This window comes from Lytechinus pictus, chromosome 6, assembly GCF_037042905.1.
Source record: "Lytechinus pictus isolate F3 Inbred chromosome 6, Lp3.0, whole genome shotgun sequence".
Classification (NCBI taxonomy): Eukaryota; Metazoa; Echinodermata; class Echinoidea; order Temnopleuroida; family Toxopneustidae; genus Lytechinus; species Lytechinus pictus.
The window spans coordinates 22,387,966-22,406,200 of record NC_087250.1 but is presented as its reverse complement, the minus strand read 5'-3'; the positions used below and the strand labels follow the sequence as shown (position 1 = coordinate 22,406,200).

At 36.0% G+C, this 18,235-nt stretch overlaps 1 protein-coding gene across 2 annotated transcripts in view; it reads right to left on the bottom strand.

The window, feature by feature from the left end:
- Positions 1 to 18,235, bottom strand: part of LOC129263112 (MAM and LDL-receptor class A domain-containing protein 1-like) — a 158,035-nt gene that overhangs the window by 115,806 nt on the left and 23,994 nt on the right. For both annotated transcript variants that reach the window (XM_064101201.1, XM_064101202.1), the window contains exons 28-42: positions 17,919 to 18,062; positions 16,868 to 17,021; positions 15,778 to 15,898; positions 14,591 to 14,675; positions 13,296 to 13,469; positions 12,275 to 12,534; positions 11,561 to 11,651; positions 10,984 to 11,133; positions 10,209 to 10,474; positions 9,479 to 9,569; positions 8,966 to 9,103; positions 5,142 to 5,276; positions 4,617 to 4,847; positions 3,605 to 3,748; positions 2,764 to 3,023 (exon numbers count right to left, since the gene is read on the bottom strand). In XM_064101201.1, coding sequence (XP_063957271.1) covers positions 2,764 to 3,023; positions 3,605 to 3,748; positions 4,617 to 4,847; positions 5,142 to 5,276; positions 8,966 to 9,103; positions 9,479 to 9,569; positions 10,209 to 10,474; positions 10,984 to 11,133; positions 11,561 to 11,651; positions 12,275 to 12,534; positions 13,296 to 13,469; positions 14,591 to 14,675; positions 15,778 to 15,898; positions 16,868 to 17,021; positions 17,919 to 18,062 — 2,444 coding nt within the window. The remainder of the gene's footprint in view (positions 1 to 2,763; positions 3,024 to 3,604; positions 3,749 to 4,616; positions 4,848 to 5,141; positions 5,277 to 8,965; positions 9,104 to 9,478; positions 9,570 to 10,208; positions 10,475 to 10,983; positions 11,134 to 11,560; positions 11,652 to 12,274; positions 12,535 to 13,295; positions 13,470 to 14,590; positions 14,676 to 15,777; positions 15,899 to 16,867; positions 17,022 to 17,918; positions 18,063 to 18,235) is intronic.

Sequence of the window (18,235 nt, the reverse complement as noted above, 5' to 3'; positions counted from 1 at the left end):
CCTGAAAAGGCACATACATGAAGTATAAAAGTTGAAATATATATCAAGTTTCCCTTAGAATCATGGTTGGTGCAAAAAAAGTAGAAACTTTACTTTCTAGGTCTAATTACTTGCTTTTGTGCAAAAACACAATTGTTCCAACAACAACAAATCATGCTAAGCGTGATAAGGTAGCACACAGTGAATAATAATAAAACAAGTGGAACGCCTCTGGCAGTCTCGCCTGCATTACGCAATTTAATACAGCAGCAGTGCTAACTTTGAAAACTACTATAAAATAATCATTAACAAAAACATCATTCATATAATGACATAATACCACGTTCATTGACCATAAATGACATTTGAACGGAGACTTAAGACTGTCAACTACACCCATGTCCACATTTCATTCACTCTATCCCTAAACTTTCAAAGCTATGATGGCACTTCAACAATTACCCAACATGGCCTAAGTTTATTGACCTTAACTGACCTTTGACTTGGTTTTGTGACCTGAAACTCACAGGGGATATTCAGTGATGCTTGATTACTCTTATATCCCAAGTTTTATGAACTAGATCCATAAACTTTCAGAGTTAGGATGGTAATTCAACAAATACCCCCAACACGGCCAAAGTTCATTGACCTTACATGACCATTGACCATGGTCATGTGACCTGAAACTCGCACAGGATATTCAGTGGTACTTGATTAACCTAATGTCAAAGTTTCATGAACTAAATCCATACATTTTTAAAGTTATGGTAATTCAACAAATACCCCCAACTTGGCCAAAGTTCATTGACCCTAAATGACCTTTGACCATGGTCATGTGACCTGAAACTCGTACAGGATGTTCAGTGATACTTGATTACTCTTATGTCCAAGTTTTATGAACTAGATCCATAAACTTTCAGAGTTAGGATGGTAATTTAACATATACCCCCAACACGGCCAAAGTTCATTGACCTTAAATGACCATTGACCATGGTCATGTGACCTGAAACTCGCACAGGATATTCAGTGGTACTTGATTAACCTAATGTCCAAGTTTTATGAACTAAATCCATAAATTTTTAAAGTTATGATGGTAATTCAACAAATACCCCCAACTTGGCCAAAGTTCATTGACCCTAAATGACCTTTGACCATGGTCATGTGACCTGAAACTCGTACAGGATGTTCAGTGATACTTGATTAACCTAATGTCCAAGTTTTATGAACTAGATCCATAAACTTTCAGAGTTAGGATGGTAATTTAACATATACCCCCAACACGGCCAAAGTTCATTGACCTTAAAGGACAAGTCCACCCCAACAAAAAGTTGACTTGAATAAAAAGAGAAAAATCCAACAAACATAACACTGAAAATTTCATCAAAATCGGACGTAAAATAAGGAAGTTATGATATTTTAAAATTTCGCTTATTTTCACAAAACAGTTATTTGCATCCTGGTCGGTATGCAAATGAGGAGACTGATGACGTCATTCACTCACTATATCTTTTGTATTTTATTATGTGAAATATGAAATATTCTAATTTTCTCTATATTGTCAAGGGAAACAACTATTAATTCCTCCCTGAACATGTGGAATTAGCATTGTTTAATACTATATGGTTCAGTCAAGGTGGTCCATATTTTCAAATATGTAAAAAATGAAATATTGTATAATTCAAACAATAAAAAACAAAAGAAATAGTGAGTGACGGACATCATCGACTAACCCATTTGCATGTCGCTGAGTTGTGCATATCACTGTTTTGTGAAAAATAAGCGAAACTTCAAAATGCCATAACTTTTGTATTTTACATCCGATTTTGATGAAATTTTGAGCATTATGTTTGTTTGATTTTTCCCTATTTATTCAAATCAACATTTTACTGGGGTGGACTTGACCTTTAAATGACCATTGACCATGGTCATGTGACCTGAAACTCGCACAGGATATTCAGTGGTACTTGATTAACCTAATGTCCAAGTTTCATGAACTAAATCCATAAATTTTCAAAGTTATGATGGTAATTCAACAAATACCCCAAACTTGGCCATAAGTTCATTGACCCTAAATGACCTTTGACCTTGGTCATGTGACCTGAATCTCAGGCAGGATATTCACTAATACTTGATTAACCTTATGTCCAAGTTTCATGGACTAGATCCATAAATTTTCAAAGTTATGATAGTAATTCAACAAATACCCCCAACTTGACCAAAGTTCATTGACCCTAAATGAACATTGACCTTGGTCACGTGACCTGAAACTCAAGCAGGATGTTTACTAATACTTGATTAACCTTATGCCCAAGTTTCATGAACTAGGTTCATATACTTTCTAAGTTATGATGTCATTTCAAAAACTTAACCTTCGGTTAAGATTTTGAAAATAATTTTCCCAACATGGTCTAAGTTCATTGACCCTAAATGACCTTTGACCTTGGTCATGTGACCTGAAACTCAGGCAGGATGTTTAGTAATACTTGATTAACCTTATGGTCAAGTTTCATGAACTAGGTCCATATACTTTCTAAGTTATGATGTCATTTCAAAAACTTAACCTTAGGTTAAGATTTGATGTTGACGCCGCCGCCGCCGCCGTCGGAAAAGCGGCGCCTATATTCTTGCTCTGCTATGCAGGCGAGACAAAAACTCCAACAAACATCATATATCAATGTTCACAAGAGACATATTCAAAGAGAAATTTTATAGAATGGATGTCAACAAAATCTAATTTTGGGGGCCTAAAACGTCTTTTCTTGAAAAGATTGTTTCATATCTTACCCTGAAAGCATAAGTATCTACAATAGCTACAGATCCCCTAGTCCAGCTGTTTCCAAGCGATCCAGATCTGGTCCAAATAGGTAAGCCGGCTGTTGATTGGTTGTTTTGAATGTAAACATTCAGTGAGCCGATGGTGGCGCCATACATGTGGTACCAAAATTCGAGGCAGTATGAGCTTGGTGGTGCGAACGAACTGCGCAGGCGTGCAGCGTCCCCCTGCGCACCGGTGCTTGTCTCGATGAATAGATAAGTACCAGTCACTGTTAAAAAAGGTATTGTTGGAGGCATCGTATTAGCAAAATCAAAATCAAAATATTTGAACAACAATAGATTAACCTATTCACATATGAATGAATTCAGTTTAAAAAGAATTAAGATGGTTGTATTTTAGATTTTTTAAACAATGTTGAGAGTCAGAGGAAGAAGTACAAATCATGAAAAAAATAAAACAATAGTGTTCTCTATTCAATATGCAAATTCTTTAATTGTGAATCTTGTACACAAGTGAATGGGGATTTATTATTGATACAACATTCAACTGAATAAATTCAGTAAGTATAAAGGTCATCAAATCACATATGTCCATAGCCGTTTTAAAATAAAGGATTAAAATATTCTTTTGTATAGCATAAAAAAACAATTATATTGTTTAGAAGGTACTGATCGATGGTAAAGTGCAGTTCATATATCAAAAGTAATAATTATCATAAAAAGAGTTTGTATTATAGAGCTCTTGAAAATTAAAGGCAAAAAGGATGGGATAGTGGTGGCAATTGATTGTTCATCCCAAACAATCACCCTGTTTCTCAGCTCTTAGTTTTCAAAAGTTAAACAAATTTACCAAGACCAGTTGTATGATCTGCTGATGGTCCGGTTTCAACAGAGGGCGTCAATCCTTGATTGAAAGACCAATCAAGTTCATCATCACTAAGCTGCTCGTAGTTACAAAGACCATCCTCAAACGAACACGACCAGGGACGTTGTACTGTGGCAAATATGAAATGAAATTTCTGAAATTCTTATTTTTCTTTCTTTCATACAAATATTTCATTCAGAATCAAACCTTAAAAACAATTAATTCATTTTACAGAAAACTCAAGAAGCAAACATGTACATGTGAACTATTATTTAGTGAGAAAAGAAACATGTTTTCTGAAAATTATTTCATTCTTTTATAACCATAACTTTACTCGGCAAACGCACAGCAGGCAACAAGCCTGAGTGGGTATGAAATACATAAGTAGGCACATCTGGATTAACTGCTAGGGTATGGAGAAAATGACTAAGATCAGATAAATGTCCTGTATCACAAAGGTTTGTCAACCACCACCACTTTGAAACATCAATTCTGATTGGTTACTGATCACTCGATTGAAGAACACATACATCCCAGAAATATCTTGATTGGCTAATGAAAGTTTAGTGATTCTTCGCTATGTAGAACCATTACATTGCAAATTTGACATGCCACCTACATGTAGACATGTTCAAGTTTATTATTATGCCTTGTCTGTTCTATTCTGAATGCACTGAAGGTAGAAAGCTAGTCTTCCAATCATTTGTAAGGAGAATCCCGTTCATGTGTATAAAGGTATTAAGAAATGAGTACCTGTTCATAACTACCAGGTAGACATTGTATGACCTGATTCCACAAAATGGTAGTTTTTCAATAGTATTATTTCTCTAATGAAACTGGTGTTAGTTTGAAAATCTGGATATCATCAAATAACTAAAATCCATAACTTTAAACTTAAAGGCATCACCACGAAATGAAAAATTACATAATACGTAACACATATTAACAAAATGAAACGAAACATGAGTTAAGTAAGGAGTATAACGCTATAAAATACCTCCACAAGCTCCCTGAAACAATGCAGTGTCGTCGATAGCGATGTCACCGATCCATGTTAGAGGATCGACCACTGCGCTGATGACGATCTGGTATTCGAGCACAGAAGATACGTTGAACTGCCCATACAGCCAGCCATCGCCGCGGTCGCCAGTCTCGTTGAATTGTTGAGTACGGGTGTGGGTTGATGGGGGAGAGAAGTCAAGCGTTGAACCGAGCAATGATGCTAAGCCTATGTACACAAAAAACATAAAAATGAAACAAAAAGGATTACTGACAATACATTATAGTGCGCCCAGCAACATAATATTTTCGAAGATTTGCTCTTTCTTCACAAATGAATCCAAATAAGCATTATTTATCTATTTATTTAATTTCAAATCAAGATCAGCAATGATATATGCATAGCAAATTCAGACAGGATGGATTGTCATAACAGTAATAAAGATTGGGCGCCGGTGAATGCTGGGAGAGAAAGACAGCGTAATTCTAGAGATTCTAAAGAAATTAATGATCTCTGACCTACCATTTCCTCTGATGTGATACCAGAAAGTAAAGCAAGCCTCATCTACAGGATCAAACACCTCACTGAAAAGATCGGCTGTATCGCCAGTGACCATTGTCAGTGTGTCTGGGGTCGTATCTACAAACATGTAGAACCCTAGAATAGGAAGAAGTAAAATGAAGGAAGTAAAAGTGAAGAAGTAAAAGTGAATCTTGCAATGTCTAGAATTATCGAGAGGAAATGAAGAAGGATTAGAAGGATTTTGCGGATAAAGTGTTTACCTACAGGGTACACAAGTGAGGCAGATGATGAAAGAGTTGATGAAGATGATAGAGAGGAAGAGGAGGCAAAGGAGAATAATGATTATAATAACTAGATTTTAATTCGTCATGCGGACGAATTAGGTGGTCTGTCATGATTTTTCATTCATTGTCGGCTAATGTTGTATAAAATGAATCCCGGGAATGAATCATTCAGATATGATTGATAATCTTGATCATAGACATCAAAGGAATAAATTTTGACCATTGCTAAATGTGATTATAAATGTAGTGATGACAATCGTGATGATTATAATGATGGTGGTGATAATGCAATATGTTAAATACGAATAAAGTTAGGAGCACGTAAAATGCCGGCTTAAAAACTCTCCAAAAATCTCAGACGATTTTACCGAAATTGGCTTTCCAAAATTGCGCAATGAAAGGCGCCTTAATTTTCACAGCAGCTAATTTTTAATCGACAGTTTGATGTTTTTTATGCAAATTCTTGTTAAAAATTCTTTGTACTTTGAGCATTTTTTTTTTAATTTCACCCACTGACATTTCACAATGTCAGTGGGTATTAATTTCACAGAATACTTGAAAATTCATAGGTGATACTTTTTAAAAGCTAAAATATCTTAAATATTTTTGTTCAAATTTTCTGCTACATTTCAATAGATTTTAATGAGAAGTTTCATAATGCTATAATTTCACAGCATTCACCTCAAAACTCATGAGTGATGTATTTGATAAAAGAACCAGATTTTTTTGTAAATGTTTGCCAAATTTCTGAAAATTTTTAAACATTTCAAATAATATTTTCCGTCAAAAATTTTCAATATCCATTTATTAATTGTGTATGACTTTGACATTTACTTGAAAATTCTTTCTTGATGATTTTTACTGAAAAAAAGTCAGGTAAAAGATTCAAATACTGGCAATTTTCTCGCAAAATTTCGGGAACATGTGTAATTAACTAAATTGCACAATTTTTTCATTTCACAGAAGGTACCTGAAAATTTGTTATATGTTATATTAAGTAAAAATGAACAAACAGAAAAAAATCCAGGAATTTCCGCAAAATGTCCGGAATGAAAATTTTCAACCCAATAGCGTTTAAATATTGCAGCGTTTACTAAAAAATACATAAATGATGTTTTACAATGTTAAAATTGCCCCTTAAAAAGTTCCGGCAAAATTACAAAAATTGTCCTACATAAAAAAATGCAAGGCAAGTGGGCTTGAAATTTTCAGGAAGACTGTACAATTGGTTAATAAAACATTTCTCTAAAGAATTTCTCAAAAATTACGTCCAGAAAAAATTTGCAAAAATTTAAACACATCATAACACATTGATGCTGTGGTCAAAAGTCAAAATTATTCACACGTTATTTGTAGAGAATTGTCTTCACTATACGATATCAAAATTTGGAAGAAAACTGACCAGTAAAAACGAAGATACGATCAAGTCATTGACGTTTGTTGCGGAAATATGTAATTTTCACTAATAACTTAAAATTGACGTAATTACAAAATCTCCAAATGAAATATTGAATATATAAAAGAGTGAGAAAAAATTTGGGGTCAACGGACTCCCTGAAGAGCTACAGTGAATTTTATATAGGCATATTTTAGCCCATTTACGCGCGCGTAATGCAAATTTGAATGGACGCGCATTCCCGTATTATTGGTCGTAAGAGGCTGAATGAGGTATCAAATTAATCAGAAGATAATGAACAATGGAAAGACATGAAAGAAATGATGACTCGAAGATGCATAACGATGGTAGGTGCAAGAACGCGCACGCATACCTGTGCGCGCGCAAATTCTTGACATGCTCAAAATGACCAGAAACGTACCCAAACTTGACCACGGTCGATTTGGGGAAATTTAAAATTTTGACGCGCGCGTACGTGCGCGTCGTGACCTTTGCATGACCTCTGATGATATGTCCTGATGACCTGTCACCTGAACTTGATATGATGCAAATATGGATGATTTTTGATGATTAGTTGCGATGATATGATCAATCATTTAATTTTACAAAATGGCGCCTAGATGACGTCATCATGATTTGATAACCTTGAAAAGTTTCCATTCCCATGTCCATAATGATGCCCATACATGACATGAAAATCAAGGAAATTGACATGCCCGATTTTGAGATAGAGGTGGACAAAGATTTGGCAATAAAAATAAATAAAGTAAATTCTGACGAATATAATAGGTGATCTGTCATATTCATGACAGACCACCTAAAAAGGACCAAAAAAAAAAAAAAAAAAAAAAGGGGGTCCAGCGAGGTTTGAACCACCGAACCCTGGTATACCAGTCAGGTGTGTTATCCAGTCGGCCACAGTGTGTTCGACAAGCACAGAGAGCAAAATAGGAAACATATTGTCAACTTGACATTGAATGTACATTCTTGCAATTCCAAATTGGCATGATGACAAAACTCTACAAATTCTAGTTTTGAGAATAGTACAAGCTTTAAAATGAAACAGTGGAGATATTGTCTAAAGGATACATTCTAAGCTAAAACATATTGAAAATTTGGCGAGAACAGACCAAGATTTACGGAATTAAAATCAATTTAAATGACTGTGGTGACATCATGAAACAGAAAACACTTGTTCTTAGTTCCGACGCCATTTTGATGACGTCACGATGTAATTAAGAGTCAAATGTGGCATGAAATCATATCTCCTATTCATACTCTATTCGAATATGAAAAGAAAAATTGGGGTCAACGGACTCCCTGAAGAGCTACAGTGAATTTTATATAGGCATATTTTAGCCCATTTACGCGCGCGTAATGCAAATTTGAATGGACGCGCATTCCCGTATTATTGGTCGTAAGAGGCTGAATGAGGTATCAAATTAATCAGAAGATAATGAACAATGGAAAGACATGAAAGAAATGATGACTCGAAGATGCATAACGATGGTAGGTGCAAGAACGCGCACGCATACCTGTGCGCGCGCAAATTCTTGACATGCTCAAAATGACCAGAAACGTACCCAAACTTGACCACGGTCGATTTGGGGAAATTTAAAATTTTGACGCGCGCGTACGTGCGCGTCGTGACCTTTGCATGACCTCTGATGATATGTCCTGATGACCTGTCACCTGAACTTGATATGATGCAAATATGGATGATTTTTGATGATTAGTTGCGATGATATGATCAATCATTTAATTTTACAAAATGGCGCCTAGATGACGTCATCATGATTTGATAACCTTGAAAAGTTTCCATTCCCATGTCCATAATGATGCCCATACATGACATGAAAATCAAGGAAATTGACATGCCCGATTTTGAGATAGAGGTGGACAAAGATTTGGCAATAAAAATAAATAAAGTAAATTCTGACGAATATAATAGGTGATCTGTCATATTCATGACAGACCACCTAATAATACAAGAAGAAGATAAGAAAATCCATAATTTTTCTAAATATTACGTTGTGCATCCATGCATCAGCTACAGATGATGCAAAAATTATAAACAAACATGTACATGGAAAACATTACTGATTTTTGTAACTATAGAATTATGTTTCATAATTAAATCATACCTAAATCATTTCCCATTGTATGATCGTATGCTGGCCCTGTTCCATCTGCATTGGTAGACCTAGATATCCTCACCCAGTCCAAGTTATCTCCAATTCGATTCTGCCACGAGCACATTCCATTCTCAAAGTTACAGTGTCCTTTTTTTAAATTGCAATTAATAAAATACATTTAGACCATAACTTTCTCTCCATACGAAACATCTTTACATGTAATATAATACAATTAACAAAACCTACTTTCACATGTTAATTTCTTTTTCTGATGATGCATCTTTAAGTATTCAACAAAACAAAATATATGTTACTTGAAAACAATTTTTTAAGTAGAAAGTTCATTTTTCTTTCCAAATGTCACTATTCACTGTACTGTTTCCATTTAGGGTATTTCATTATTGCTACAGTCACAAACTGACTCCAAACCGACCGATATATGTCATTGGAAATAACGTAATAGATTTGATAAAAATTCGGTTTCGCCTGTGCGAATATGACGTCGAGAGAATTTCTACGTACCTGGTGGATTACATGGTCCTGCTGTAAACCCTACTTCATCAATAGTAATGCCGCCTTGGCTTCCGGTACCAACGACGCCCTCTATCACAGCCTGTTTCAAGAATGGGGGAAAGAAAAGCAAAGAAGAAGATGACAAAAGGGGTGAAATAAAGAAAGATGGATAAAAAAGAGGGAGGGGCAATATGGAAACGGATACTTTAAATAATCCTATACGCTCTTTATACTGCGGCATTCCTTCCTGGTTTGTTCTGCCTATCATCAGCTCAAAAATAGCTGCTAGCGAGTCTGGCTGCTTAATAGACGGGAGCTCAAGCGCTTTAAGAGTGAGTAACCGTTTTTGCTTGCAGCTCGAAAATAATAAGCAGAGTAGCAAGATGCCCTGGTTACAGCTAAGGTGTCCTACAGCTTTTGTATCTTTATCTACCATACCCGACATATTCTTACATATATTCTGATGGTGAAGCACATTTATGCCGTCATTCCCATGATGTGGAATGTCATTAGCTATTGTCCAATCAGTTGTTATCGTCTATTAATGAAATGACATAGATCTTTAAAGATTTTTTTTGCTTATCCTAAATCATATCAATCATGTCAGAATAATTATCTTTCAAGAAATCATTCGTAATTATTGACCCATGCGATCACCCCTCATGGATTTGAAATAAATAATCAAACAAAAAAATAACAATTTAAAGGACCATTAGGAGAATGGGGCGGCGCAACTTACCTGGTAAGGTGCCCTACTGATCATGGTGACACCGGCGAACCACCAATAGTCATCGCGGTTACCACTAATTGACCATAGTACATCACTCAAGCTACCATTAGTCAGCTGGTACACATTGATTGCACCAACATCCATGGCGTCAATATGGTACCACAGACCAAGGCAGTCAGCTCCACTGTCTGGTGGCGATCTGAGGGCGCTGTTCAACATAGCAGAGTCTCCAGGAGTCAATGTGGAGTCTTTCAGATCAATGTAAGCATATCCACCTATTTTTTGACCAATAAAAGAGAGCTTTTATTTTCTGAAAATATTGTATTGGATCAATTTATTTCAAATAATGTGATATAGAATTGCAACGTTCGTCTGTATTACTAAGTCAATTTTGAAGACGATATTAAATTTCCTGCTTTGTAATCTGGATTTTCTAAACTTATTTGTCTGTCAATCTGTCATTATGCACTTCATTTAAATATGATTTTCAAATATATCATATAAATGCTGCTTTGTGAAACTTGTAGGCTGTTTTATTGATGCATTGTTTGTAAATATTGAACACATTGATTTTGATCTCAGGGCCCTCAAGAACAGCGGTTTTATAAAAATTAAATTAAACAAAAAAAAGTATTGCAGTACCTTAAATTGCGCTTCTAAATTGAGTCTAAGTATTTAAATATTTCCCTTCTCGAGCACACAATATTTGTGAAGGGTTATAAAAAGAGTAGAATAAAAATTAGTCATAGAAGATGTGATAAAGACCCTTGTTATAATAACTTACCTCCAACAACTCCTGAAGTTTTATCAGGGAGGGAACTAGTGCCCGTCGGCCCATAACGAGTATCAGCCCCCGATCCGATGGACCAGTCGAAATCATCCAAAGTTAACTCTTGTGACCAATCACAGATGTCGTCTGAAAAGTCACAGGTAGCTGCAAGGCAAATATTGTATTTTACTTTTATTCACTTTGTATACCATGCTCAATCAATGCATAAACACAAAAAAAGCCTTTCATCTGTGTATTTTACATGTACAAGGCGTATAAACAGTTACAGGTCACCTAAATTTTGTCTGTTTAAAAAACCTTACATTATTACCACTAGATATAAAAGATGTCTTAAATTTACTTTAGAAAATCATGAGCTTTCATTCGAATAAACATGATAGAATAGAAATTTATTGGTTAAAAGAGAAAATTTGATACAAGTTACAACAATTATACAGTGTCATATATATTAACTTCAATAACTGATATCTATACCTCCTCTCCATGCATGAATTTAAGAAGAAAAGTCCATTCTAACACAAGTTTGGAACTACATCCTTTTATAATAACACAATATTTCTATAATACACACGTGGAGGTGGACAAGGTCCCTCTGAGTAAGTTATGTCATCGATTGCGATGTCACTTTCCCAAGATGAACCAACGATTCCTTCGAACAGGATCTGAATAGCAATAACAATTAACTGAGTGTTACAACTTATATCTATCATTGGGTGTAAGTTGGTGACAGCAACATGGTAAGAGTTAAGGCGAAATGGGGTTGATACAACTTGGATGAACATATCGGTATCAGAGAACCTTGCAGGGCGATTCCATACTAGAAAAATCAGCCATTTTTATAAAATGTTTCGACCTGCTGTCCAAAGAAATGAAGAATTTCAATTTAATATGTGGTAATAAATAAGTACTACTAGGTAGACATGTTAAAAAAAAGACAACCCCCAAAATATGTCGTCCATCAGTTCATGGGTGAATTAGAGGTGAAAATTTTGCGTGTCGTATGGGACGTTTTTTGAGTCCCGTACAAACACAACATTTTTACCAATAATTCACCTATAATCAAATATTTTTTGTTGGTTATCAGTTTCTTACATGACTACACATTATCATTATTATTGAAAAAAACAAACTATTATTGCTCAAGCATTCAGCTAAGAGACAAGAAATTGTTGACAAAGTGTCCTGTACAACACAAAAGGAATCACCCTGTATGCTTTCAAACTTGACTTTGAACAAATTGGTGCACATAGCTTTCCAGGGAACTTCTTGGTTGTCTTTGTTTTACCTTAGTTGGGTCGGTGCTGTTGATCCAGAGCTGGGCCATGAGCCACTCATTGGTCTGGTCCCCGGTCCTGGACCACCGTTGGTTCCGCACACCATTGTTTTCCTGGTACACATTGAAGGTTCCCATGGTACCACCATACATGTGGTACCACCAAACGAAGCAACCACCAGAAGGACCAGTGGGGTCCATTTTAGAGGAGGTCAAGATGGCGATGTCCCCGGGTAGTCTTGGCGCAGAAGCCTCTGTGAAGACGTACCCTCCTAAGAATATTAAAAACAAATATTTATGAAGCACTAATTGTGTATAAATCGATGGGGGAAACAATCTTCATCAGAGGAACCATTCCTGTTCAAGTGCATATGGTTGGCCCATTGTTGCATATCAGTGAGGCAACCAGAACTTGAACTACAAAACACCTGTGTAATTATGAAATAGCAGAAATTGTTTGTAATCTTGCATAAAGCCTGCAAAAGTTAGAACAAGATAGATTGAATAAAACGGTAACAGAGAAAGAGAGAAAGAAAAGGAAAATGTACAGTCAAGCGAGTGTAAGAAGATATGGATAGATAAAATATAACACAAAACCAAAATAGAGGCAACCCAAAGGTGAGGCAGGATGGAACAAATATTTTAAAGATTTATTCCAAATACTCCATATCACTAGAAAGTACAAATAGTCGAGAGCTCCTTTCTCCACAGATAAAAAAATGTTTGGTCTACCTAACCGACGTTCGATATATAGCTCACGCATTCAAATCTGTATGGTTTTGGTTGGAGTCTCACAAGGAAGCATTCATTGCCCCCTCTTGCTTTATTGAATTATATTCTCTGACAGGCAAGACCTCCGTTTCCATTGATTTTATTTTTTAAATTCTTCACCTGTAAGAAAGGTTATGGTATGGTCTACTTAACCAACTATCTTGATTCTTTCAAGATTGTTAGTCATCATTGCCTTCATTGTCTTGAAATTATAGCTCCTCACGAGCAGGATCCCCAATAATATTGAGTTTTTAGTGATCACCTGTGCCAGATGTATGGTCACCGCTTGGTCCAGTATCGACTGATGGGGTAGATCCAGAGGCCAATAACCAGTCGAACTGGTCATTGATGTCCTGCGTCCAGGTGCAGATGGTGCCATCAAAGGAACAAGATATGCCTCGTCCAACTTGATTTGGGTCAGCTTCAGGTGGTAAAACTGTACAGATGGGATAGAAAGATAATTAGATCTTTGTAGCATGGGTGATTATTACTAACAGTTAAAATGGATGGAAGCTTGCAAGGCTTCTCTCGTTTTGTGATTACCAAGCCATAATACGGTTTGAGATAATGCCATGTAAATTTCATAGGTTAGTACTTTTGGGTCAATTGTTCTTCTTTTCCTCCTCTTCTTCCACTCCTCCTCCTCCTCCTACTTCTTTGGTTTCTTCTTCTCCTCTTCTTGTTTTATTCTTATTCTTCATTTTGTAAAAGGGACAATTCTAAATTTTGAGTGCAAATTGTATCATGATAAGACCAGAAAATAATAAAAGATTTATAGATCCCGCATGCTCCTACTAGAGATCATTAGAACATAATTTCGAGTAAGCAATGGTAACATGTATCAGAGTCATTGAAGACAAAACAAAAAATATTTCTATAAATTACAGGACCTGTTAAAAAAATACATCGCACTGCAAGCTTCAACAAATTATTTCATTGATTATTTAAGATGACCTTTCTCATAGTAAATGCATTTAGGTTTAATAAACAAATGAGATAGCATTGAGGAATGATTTAATATATTAAAGCTTTATCTTCATTAGTTTTGTCTGATTCCTCTCAGTGCAAACATATTCTATATAAAACTAATTGGCCCAAATTCACAAAGGTGGTTTTGAAAACCTATGGTTTTTTTACGGTTGAATCCATGGTTTATGCAGATTTCCTGTATAGATTACACTTAATTTAGCGCGTATCGGGCGCATGTATAAAAAATGTCCAATGCTGATGCACGCTTTTGCCACAGTGCGCCAAATTTACGCTTGTTACCATGGTTAGATACGCTATTTTATTAATGAGTCCACTGTTTGAAGAGTGGCCTCATGAATAAAATAGCGTGGATAACCACGGCAACAGGCGTCAATTTGGTGCACTGTGACAAAAGCGCGCATCAGCATTGGACATTTTTTAATATACGCGGTTAAATAAGCGTAATTTATACATGAAATCTGCATAAACCATGGACTCAACCGTGGGTTTTCAAAACCACCTTTGTGAATTCGGGCCATTGGGTTATACAAGTCTAAATAACACTTTATTCCCTCCTTAACAGCATACCGTCGCATGTCCCTTGTACTACCAGGATATCATCAATGGCGATGTCACTGTAGAACCCTACACCAACCACGCCCCAGAACTCAAGCTGTGAAAGAAATGAGGATTAAGAAATTAAGATATTGATTCCCTTATTAATCACAGGCGCTTAACACTAGTAACCTATATGATATTATATCTTATAATCATTGTACTACTCTCGTCTCTTTGTGTATATTTAATTGAACCCCCAATTCTAGTTGAATCCCGCTAATAATTAAGATTCATGTATGAATAACAGAGTCAAAGAGAGTAATTACGGTATAGCTTCGTTTTCTGAAAAATTATCTTTGCAAAGGGGAATTATATCCCTAAATCATGGCTAAGTATCTCACAATTAAGAATCTAAGTTCTGAGAATTAGTAGTATCTGATTAGTTTCTTTTGCTATATTAAAAACTGATTAATTTCACGCCTTTGTTATGTTTTCCAAACGTAGTCATCAATGCACTAATTCACAGTCACTGAAAGCTAAAATTAAATATGACAAAATTCAACAAAAAATCACCAATTGTTTCAACCGTAATTAAAAAAAAATATGGAATAATTGATTACATTCTTAGAACAAAAAAATAATCAAATTAAGCTTTAAAAAATTAGAGAAGAATGAAAATAGAGATACTTGATAAACGCATAATAGCCATAGTATCTTTCTTGGTTACGCATTACTATGCATGAAACAAAACATCATTACAAAGACATTACAAAACTTCTTTAATTAGGAATGACTTTGCTCAATAAGCCATCTGTACAATATTTTTGGTTTATTTTAAAAGAAAAGCAGCAACCTGCATGATATATGAGACAATTGATGTTTAACAATTCAAACCCCTCTTCAAGTCGAATACATATTTAAGCTGTATGGACAGAAAACTTTCATAGGAAGGGAAAGTTCAAACAAAATACTGTTGAAGCTTATACCAAACTCAACAATATGTTTGACAAGCTTTTGACTGAAAAAAGTCCACTAGAGAGGATGACATTTTGGCAAATATATATTTTAGGTTGGTAGAAGCTTGAACATTATTTTTATTTATTTCATTTATTTTACAACGCGACTCGGAATATAATATTTCTTGATAGATGGCGCTACATAAATGCCTTTTATTATTATTATTATTTCAGCAGTATATATATATATATTCACTTTACCGTAAACTCTCCGTTGAGGGCAACCTGCCCTTGGATCCAGTGTGTCTGATCCGTGCTCTGTTGACCATAGAGTAACCAGACAAGGTCAGCGGGGTTGGCTGTTCCAGAAGACAACTCGTATCTGCAGAGTACGATAGATATTGCAAGGGATGTAGTATTCAAGAAACTTCGTATAATCAGTAGAATGATGAGGGTTTCGATCAAATGGGGCGTTGCAAGAAACCTACATTCAATTTTAAATCATGTTCCAAGTGAAAGCATAACAGGTTGTTAAAAGAAAGGCGAGTTACAAGTGAAATACAGATTTGCATTTAGTTGATCAGGGGCCTAAAACAATTTTTGAAGGGGGAGTTTTATTATTCTGTGAATTTGTTTACAGAAAATTTGAAGAAAAAAAAAAAGAAAATGAAAAAAATGTGATTTTGGTAAAAAATTCTAAATTTTAGCACACTAACCTGTTTTCCAGAAAGTGTTGCCCATGTTTAACATACACAATACCCTCAGAAATAAATCTTGGGGTGCTTCAGCACTCGCTTCATACGGCCGTGTATCCAATGAAGTTACACCCGATTTTAAGCTCAATCTTACAGTATTTGCCAGCAGTCATGATAAGGATGTATGACGATTGTTGATGATCTACCACATTTACACTGCACCATATTTCTTTCATATGCACAGAAATAGCTAATCATGATTGTTAAAGAAGTAAACTTGGAGGCAGCGTAGCTCAGTTGGTTAGAGCGCATATTTCGGATAAGATCGTAGATCTCAACGTGAGGGGTTCGAATCCCGCTCATGCCGAAATGCGTCTAACAAAAAATCTGATGCTATAGCGTTGTGTGTTAGCGTGCCTCACCACTGTATTCAGTGCAGGTGTGAATGCAGTTGGAAAACACTCCTTCCATCGGAAAGGATGCAAATGTTGGTCCCATGTATAGGAGTGTCACAACCTATGCACGTTAAAACCAATACACTATTCGTCAAAGAGTAGGGTGTTCACCCGGTGTATTGCACCTGCCGGCCCCCGGTACTAAAATACTGCAAGAATCTTCAGGATTGAAGGAGGCAGTCAGTGTAGCTTGAAACTTACTTGTAGAGTCGCAGATCAGCGACCTGTGTCCCATGCATATTGAACCAGAATGTAAAGCACACATCGTTTCCATCGGTTGTATAAACAGGGCTTTGAAGCTTTGCTGTATCTCCTGCGATCTGAGGAGAACTACCCTCGATATAGACATAGTATCCTTTTAAGAGAGAAAAAAAGAGAAAGATATAGTGAGAAATTAGAGGGATATTTCACCACAAGGAACCCCCCCCCAAAAAAAAACGAGCTAGGCATGTGGAGCATCTTTGGACTTTGAAGCATGGGGGTCATGGTTTAAAATCCAAGCCATGACATATTTTCATTCGGCAAGAAATTGATTCACAATGTGCTGCACTCAACTCAGGTTAGGAAAATGGGTTCTGGCAGGAAGTAATTCCTCAAAAAGTTGTGGGCACCAATATCAGTAGCCTGACTTTGTTAACTTTAGTGACATTGGAGTGCCATAATTGAGCACCACAAGATGGACATATATGCCATACAATGATACAATAAATATTTACCATCTAATTGTTACTCTTTGTTGGACATCAATGATTGCCCTACACTTAATACAATGTTTCTTTAAAGGCGTACTACATTATGTTGAAAGGCCTGCAGGGTTCTGGGTTATTGTTAATAGCATTAGGCTAAAATTGTAGTGATACCACTTGAATTCCTTCCATTTATAAAAGTTTAACAGGTCGTGTGGTCCAGTGGTTAGAGCATCGGACTCATAATTGCAAGGTAGTGACTTCGAATCTTCACTCTGCCATTGTCTCCACTTTGACAGAAAGGCCCGATAGTAATATCTGTTGTCTGTAAGGTCAGCCACTATGACTGATTAACCGAGATGTAAAATGTTTCCTAGGTAATTGGTTTCTATACCAGCTTGGCGTTTTACCAGAAAAACGCTGTCCTGCCGAGTTCCTTCAGGTGTTACCGTAAACAGAAACATATCATAAACATATACATTTGACTGTAATTTCAAGACATTTATTGTTTGAATGTTTTCATGTTGCAGTTACAACTCCCTAATATACTGCTTAAAGCATATTACCAGATCCTGTTGATCCAAGGGTGTGGTCATAGAGGGGGCCGGTGGAAGCTGAAGGGGTGCCACCCTGTACCCTTATCCAGTCGAATTCATCATTGAGTCCATTGGTCCACTGGCAGAACCTCTGGTCCTCAAAATCACAGTCCACTGAAAATATGGAACAAAATGGTGACTAGCAATCTGGGGTCTGTCTTACAAAGAGTTGCGGTTGATCCGATCAATCGCAACTATGGACTGCCAGCAACATCACAATCTTTTATGCATGATTGTTCAAAATATTTTCTAACTATGATTTATATTCCTCCATTCATTGTTTTCTT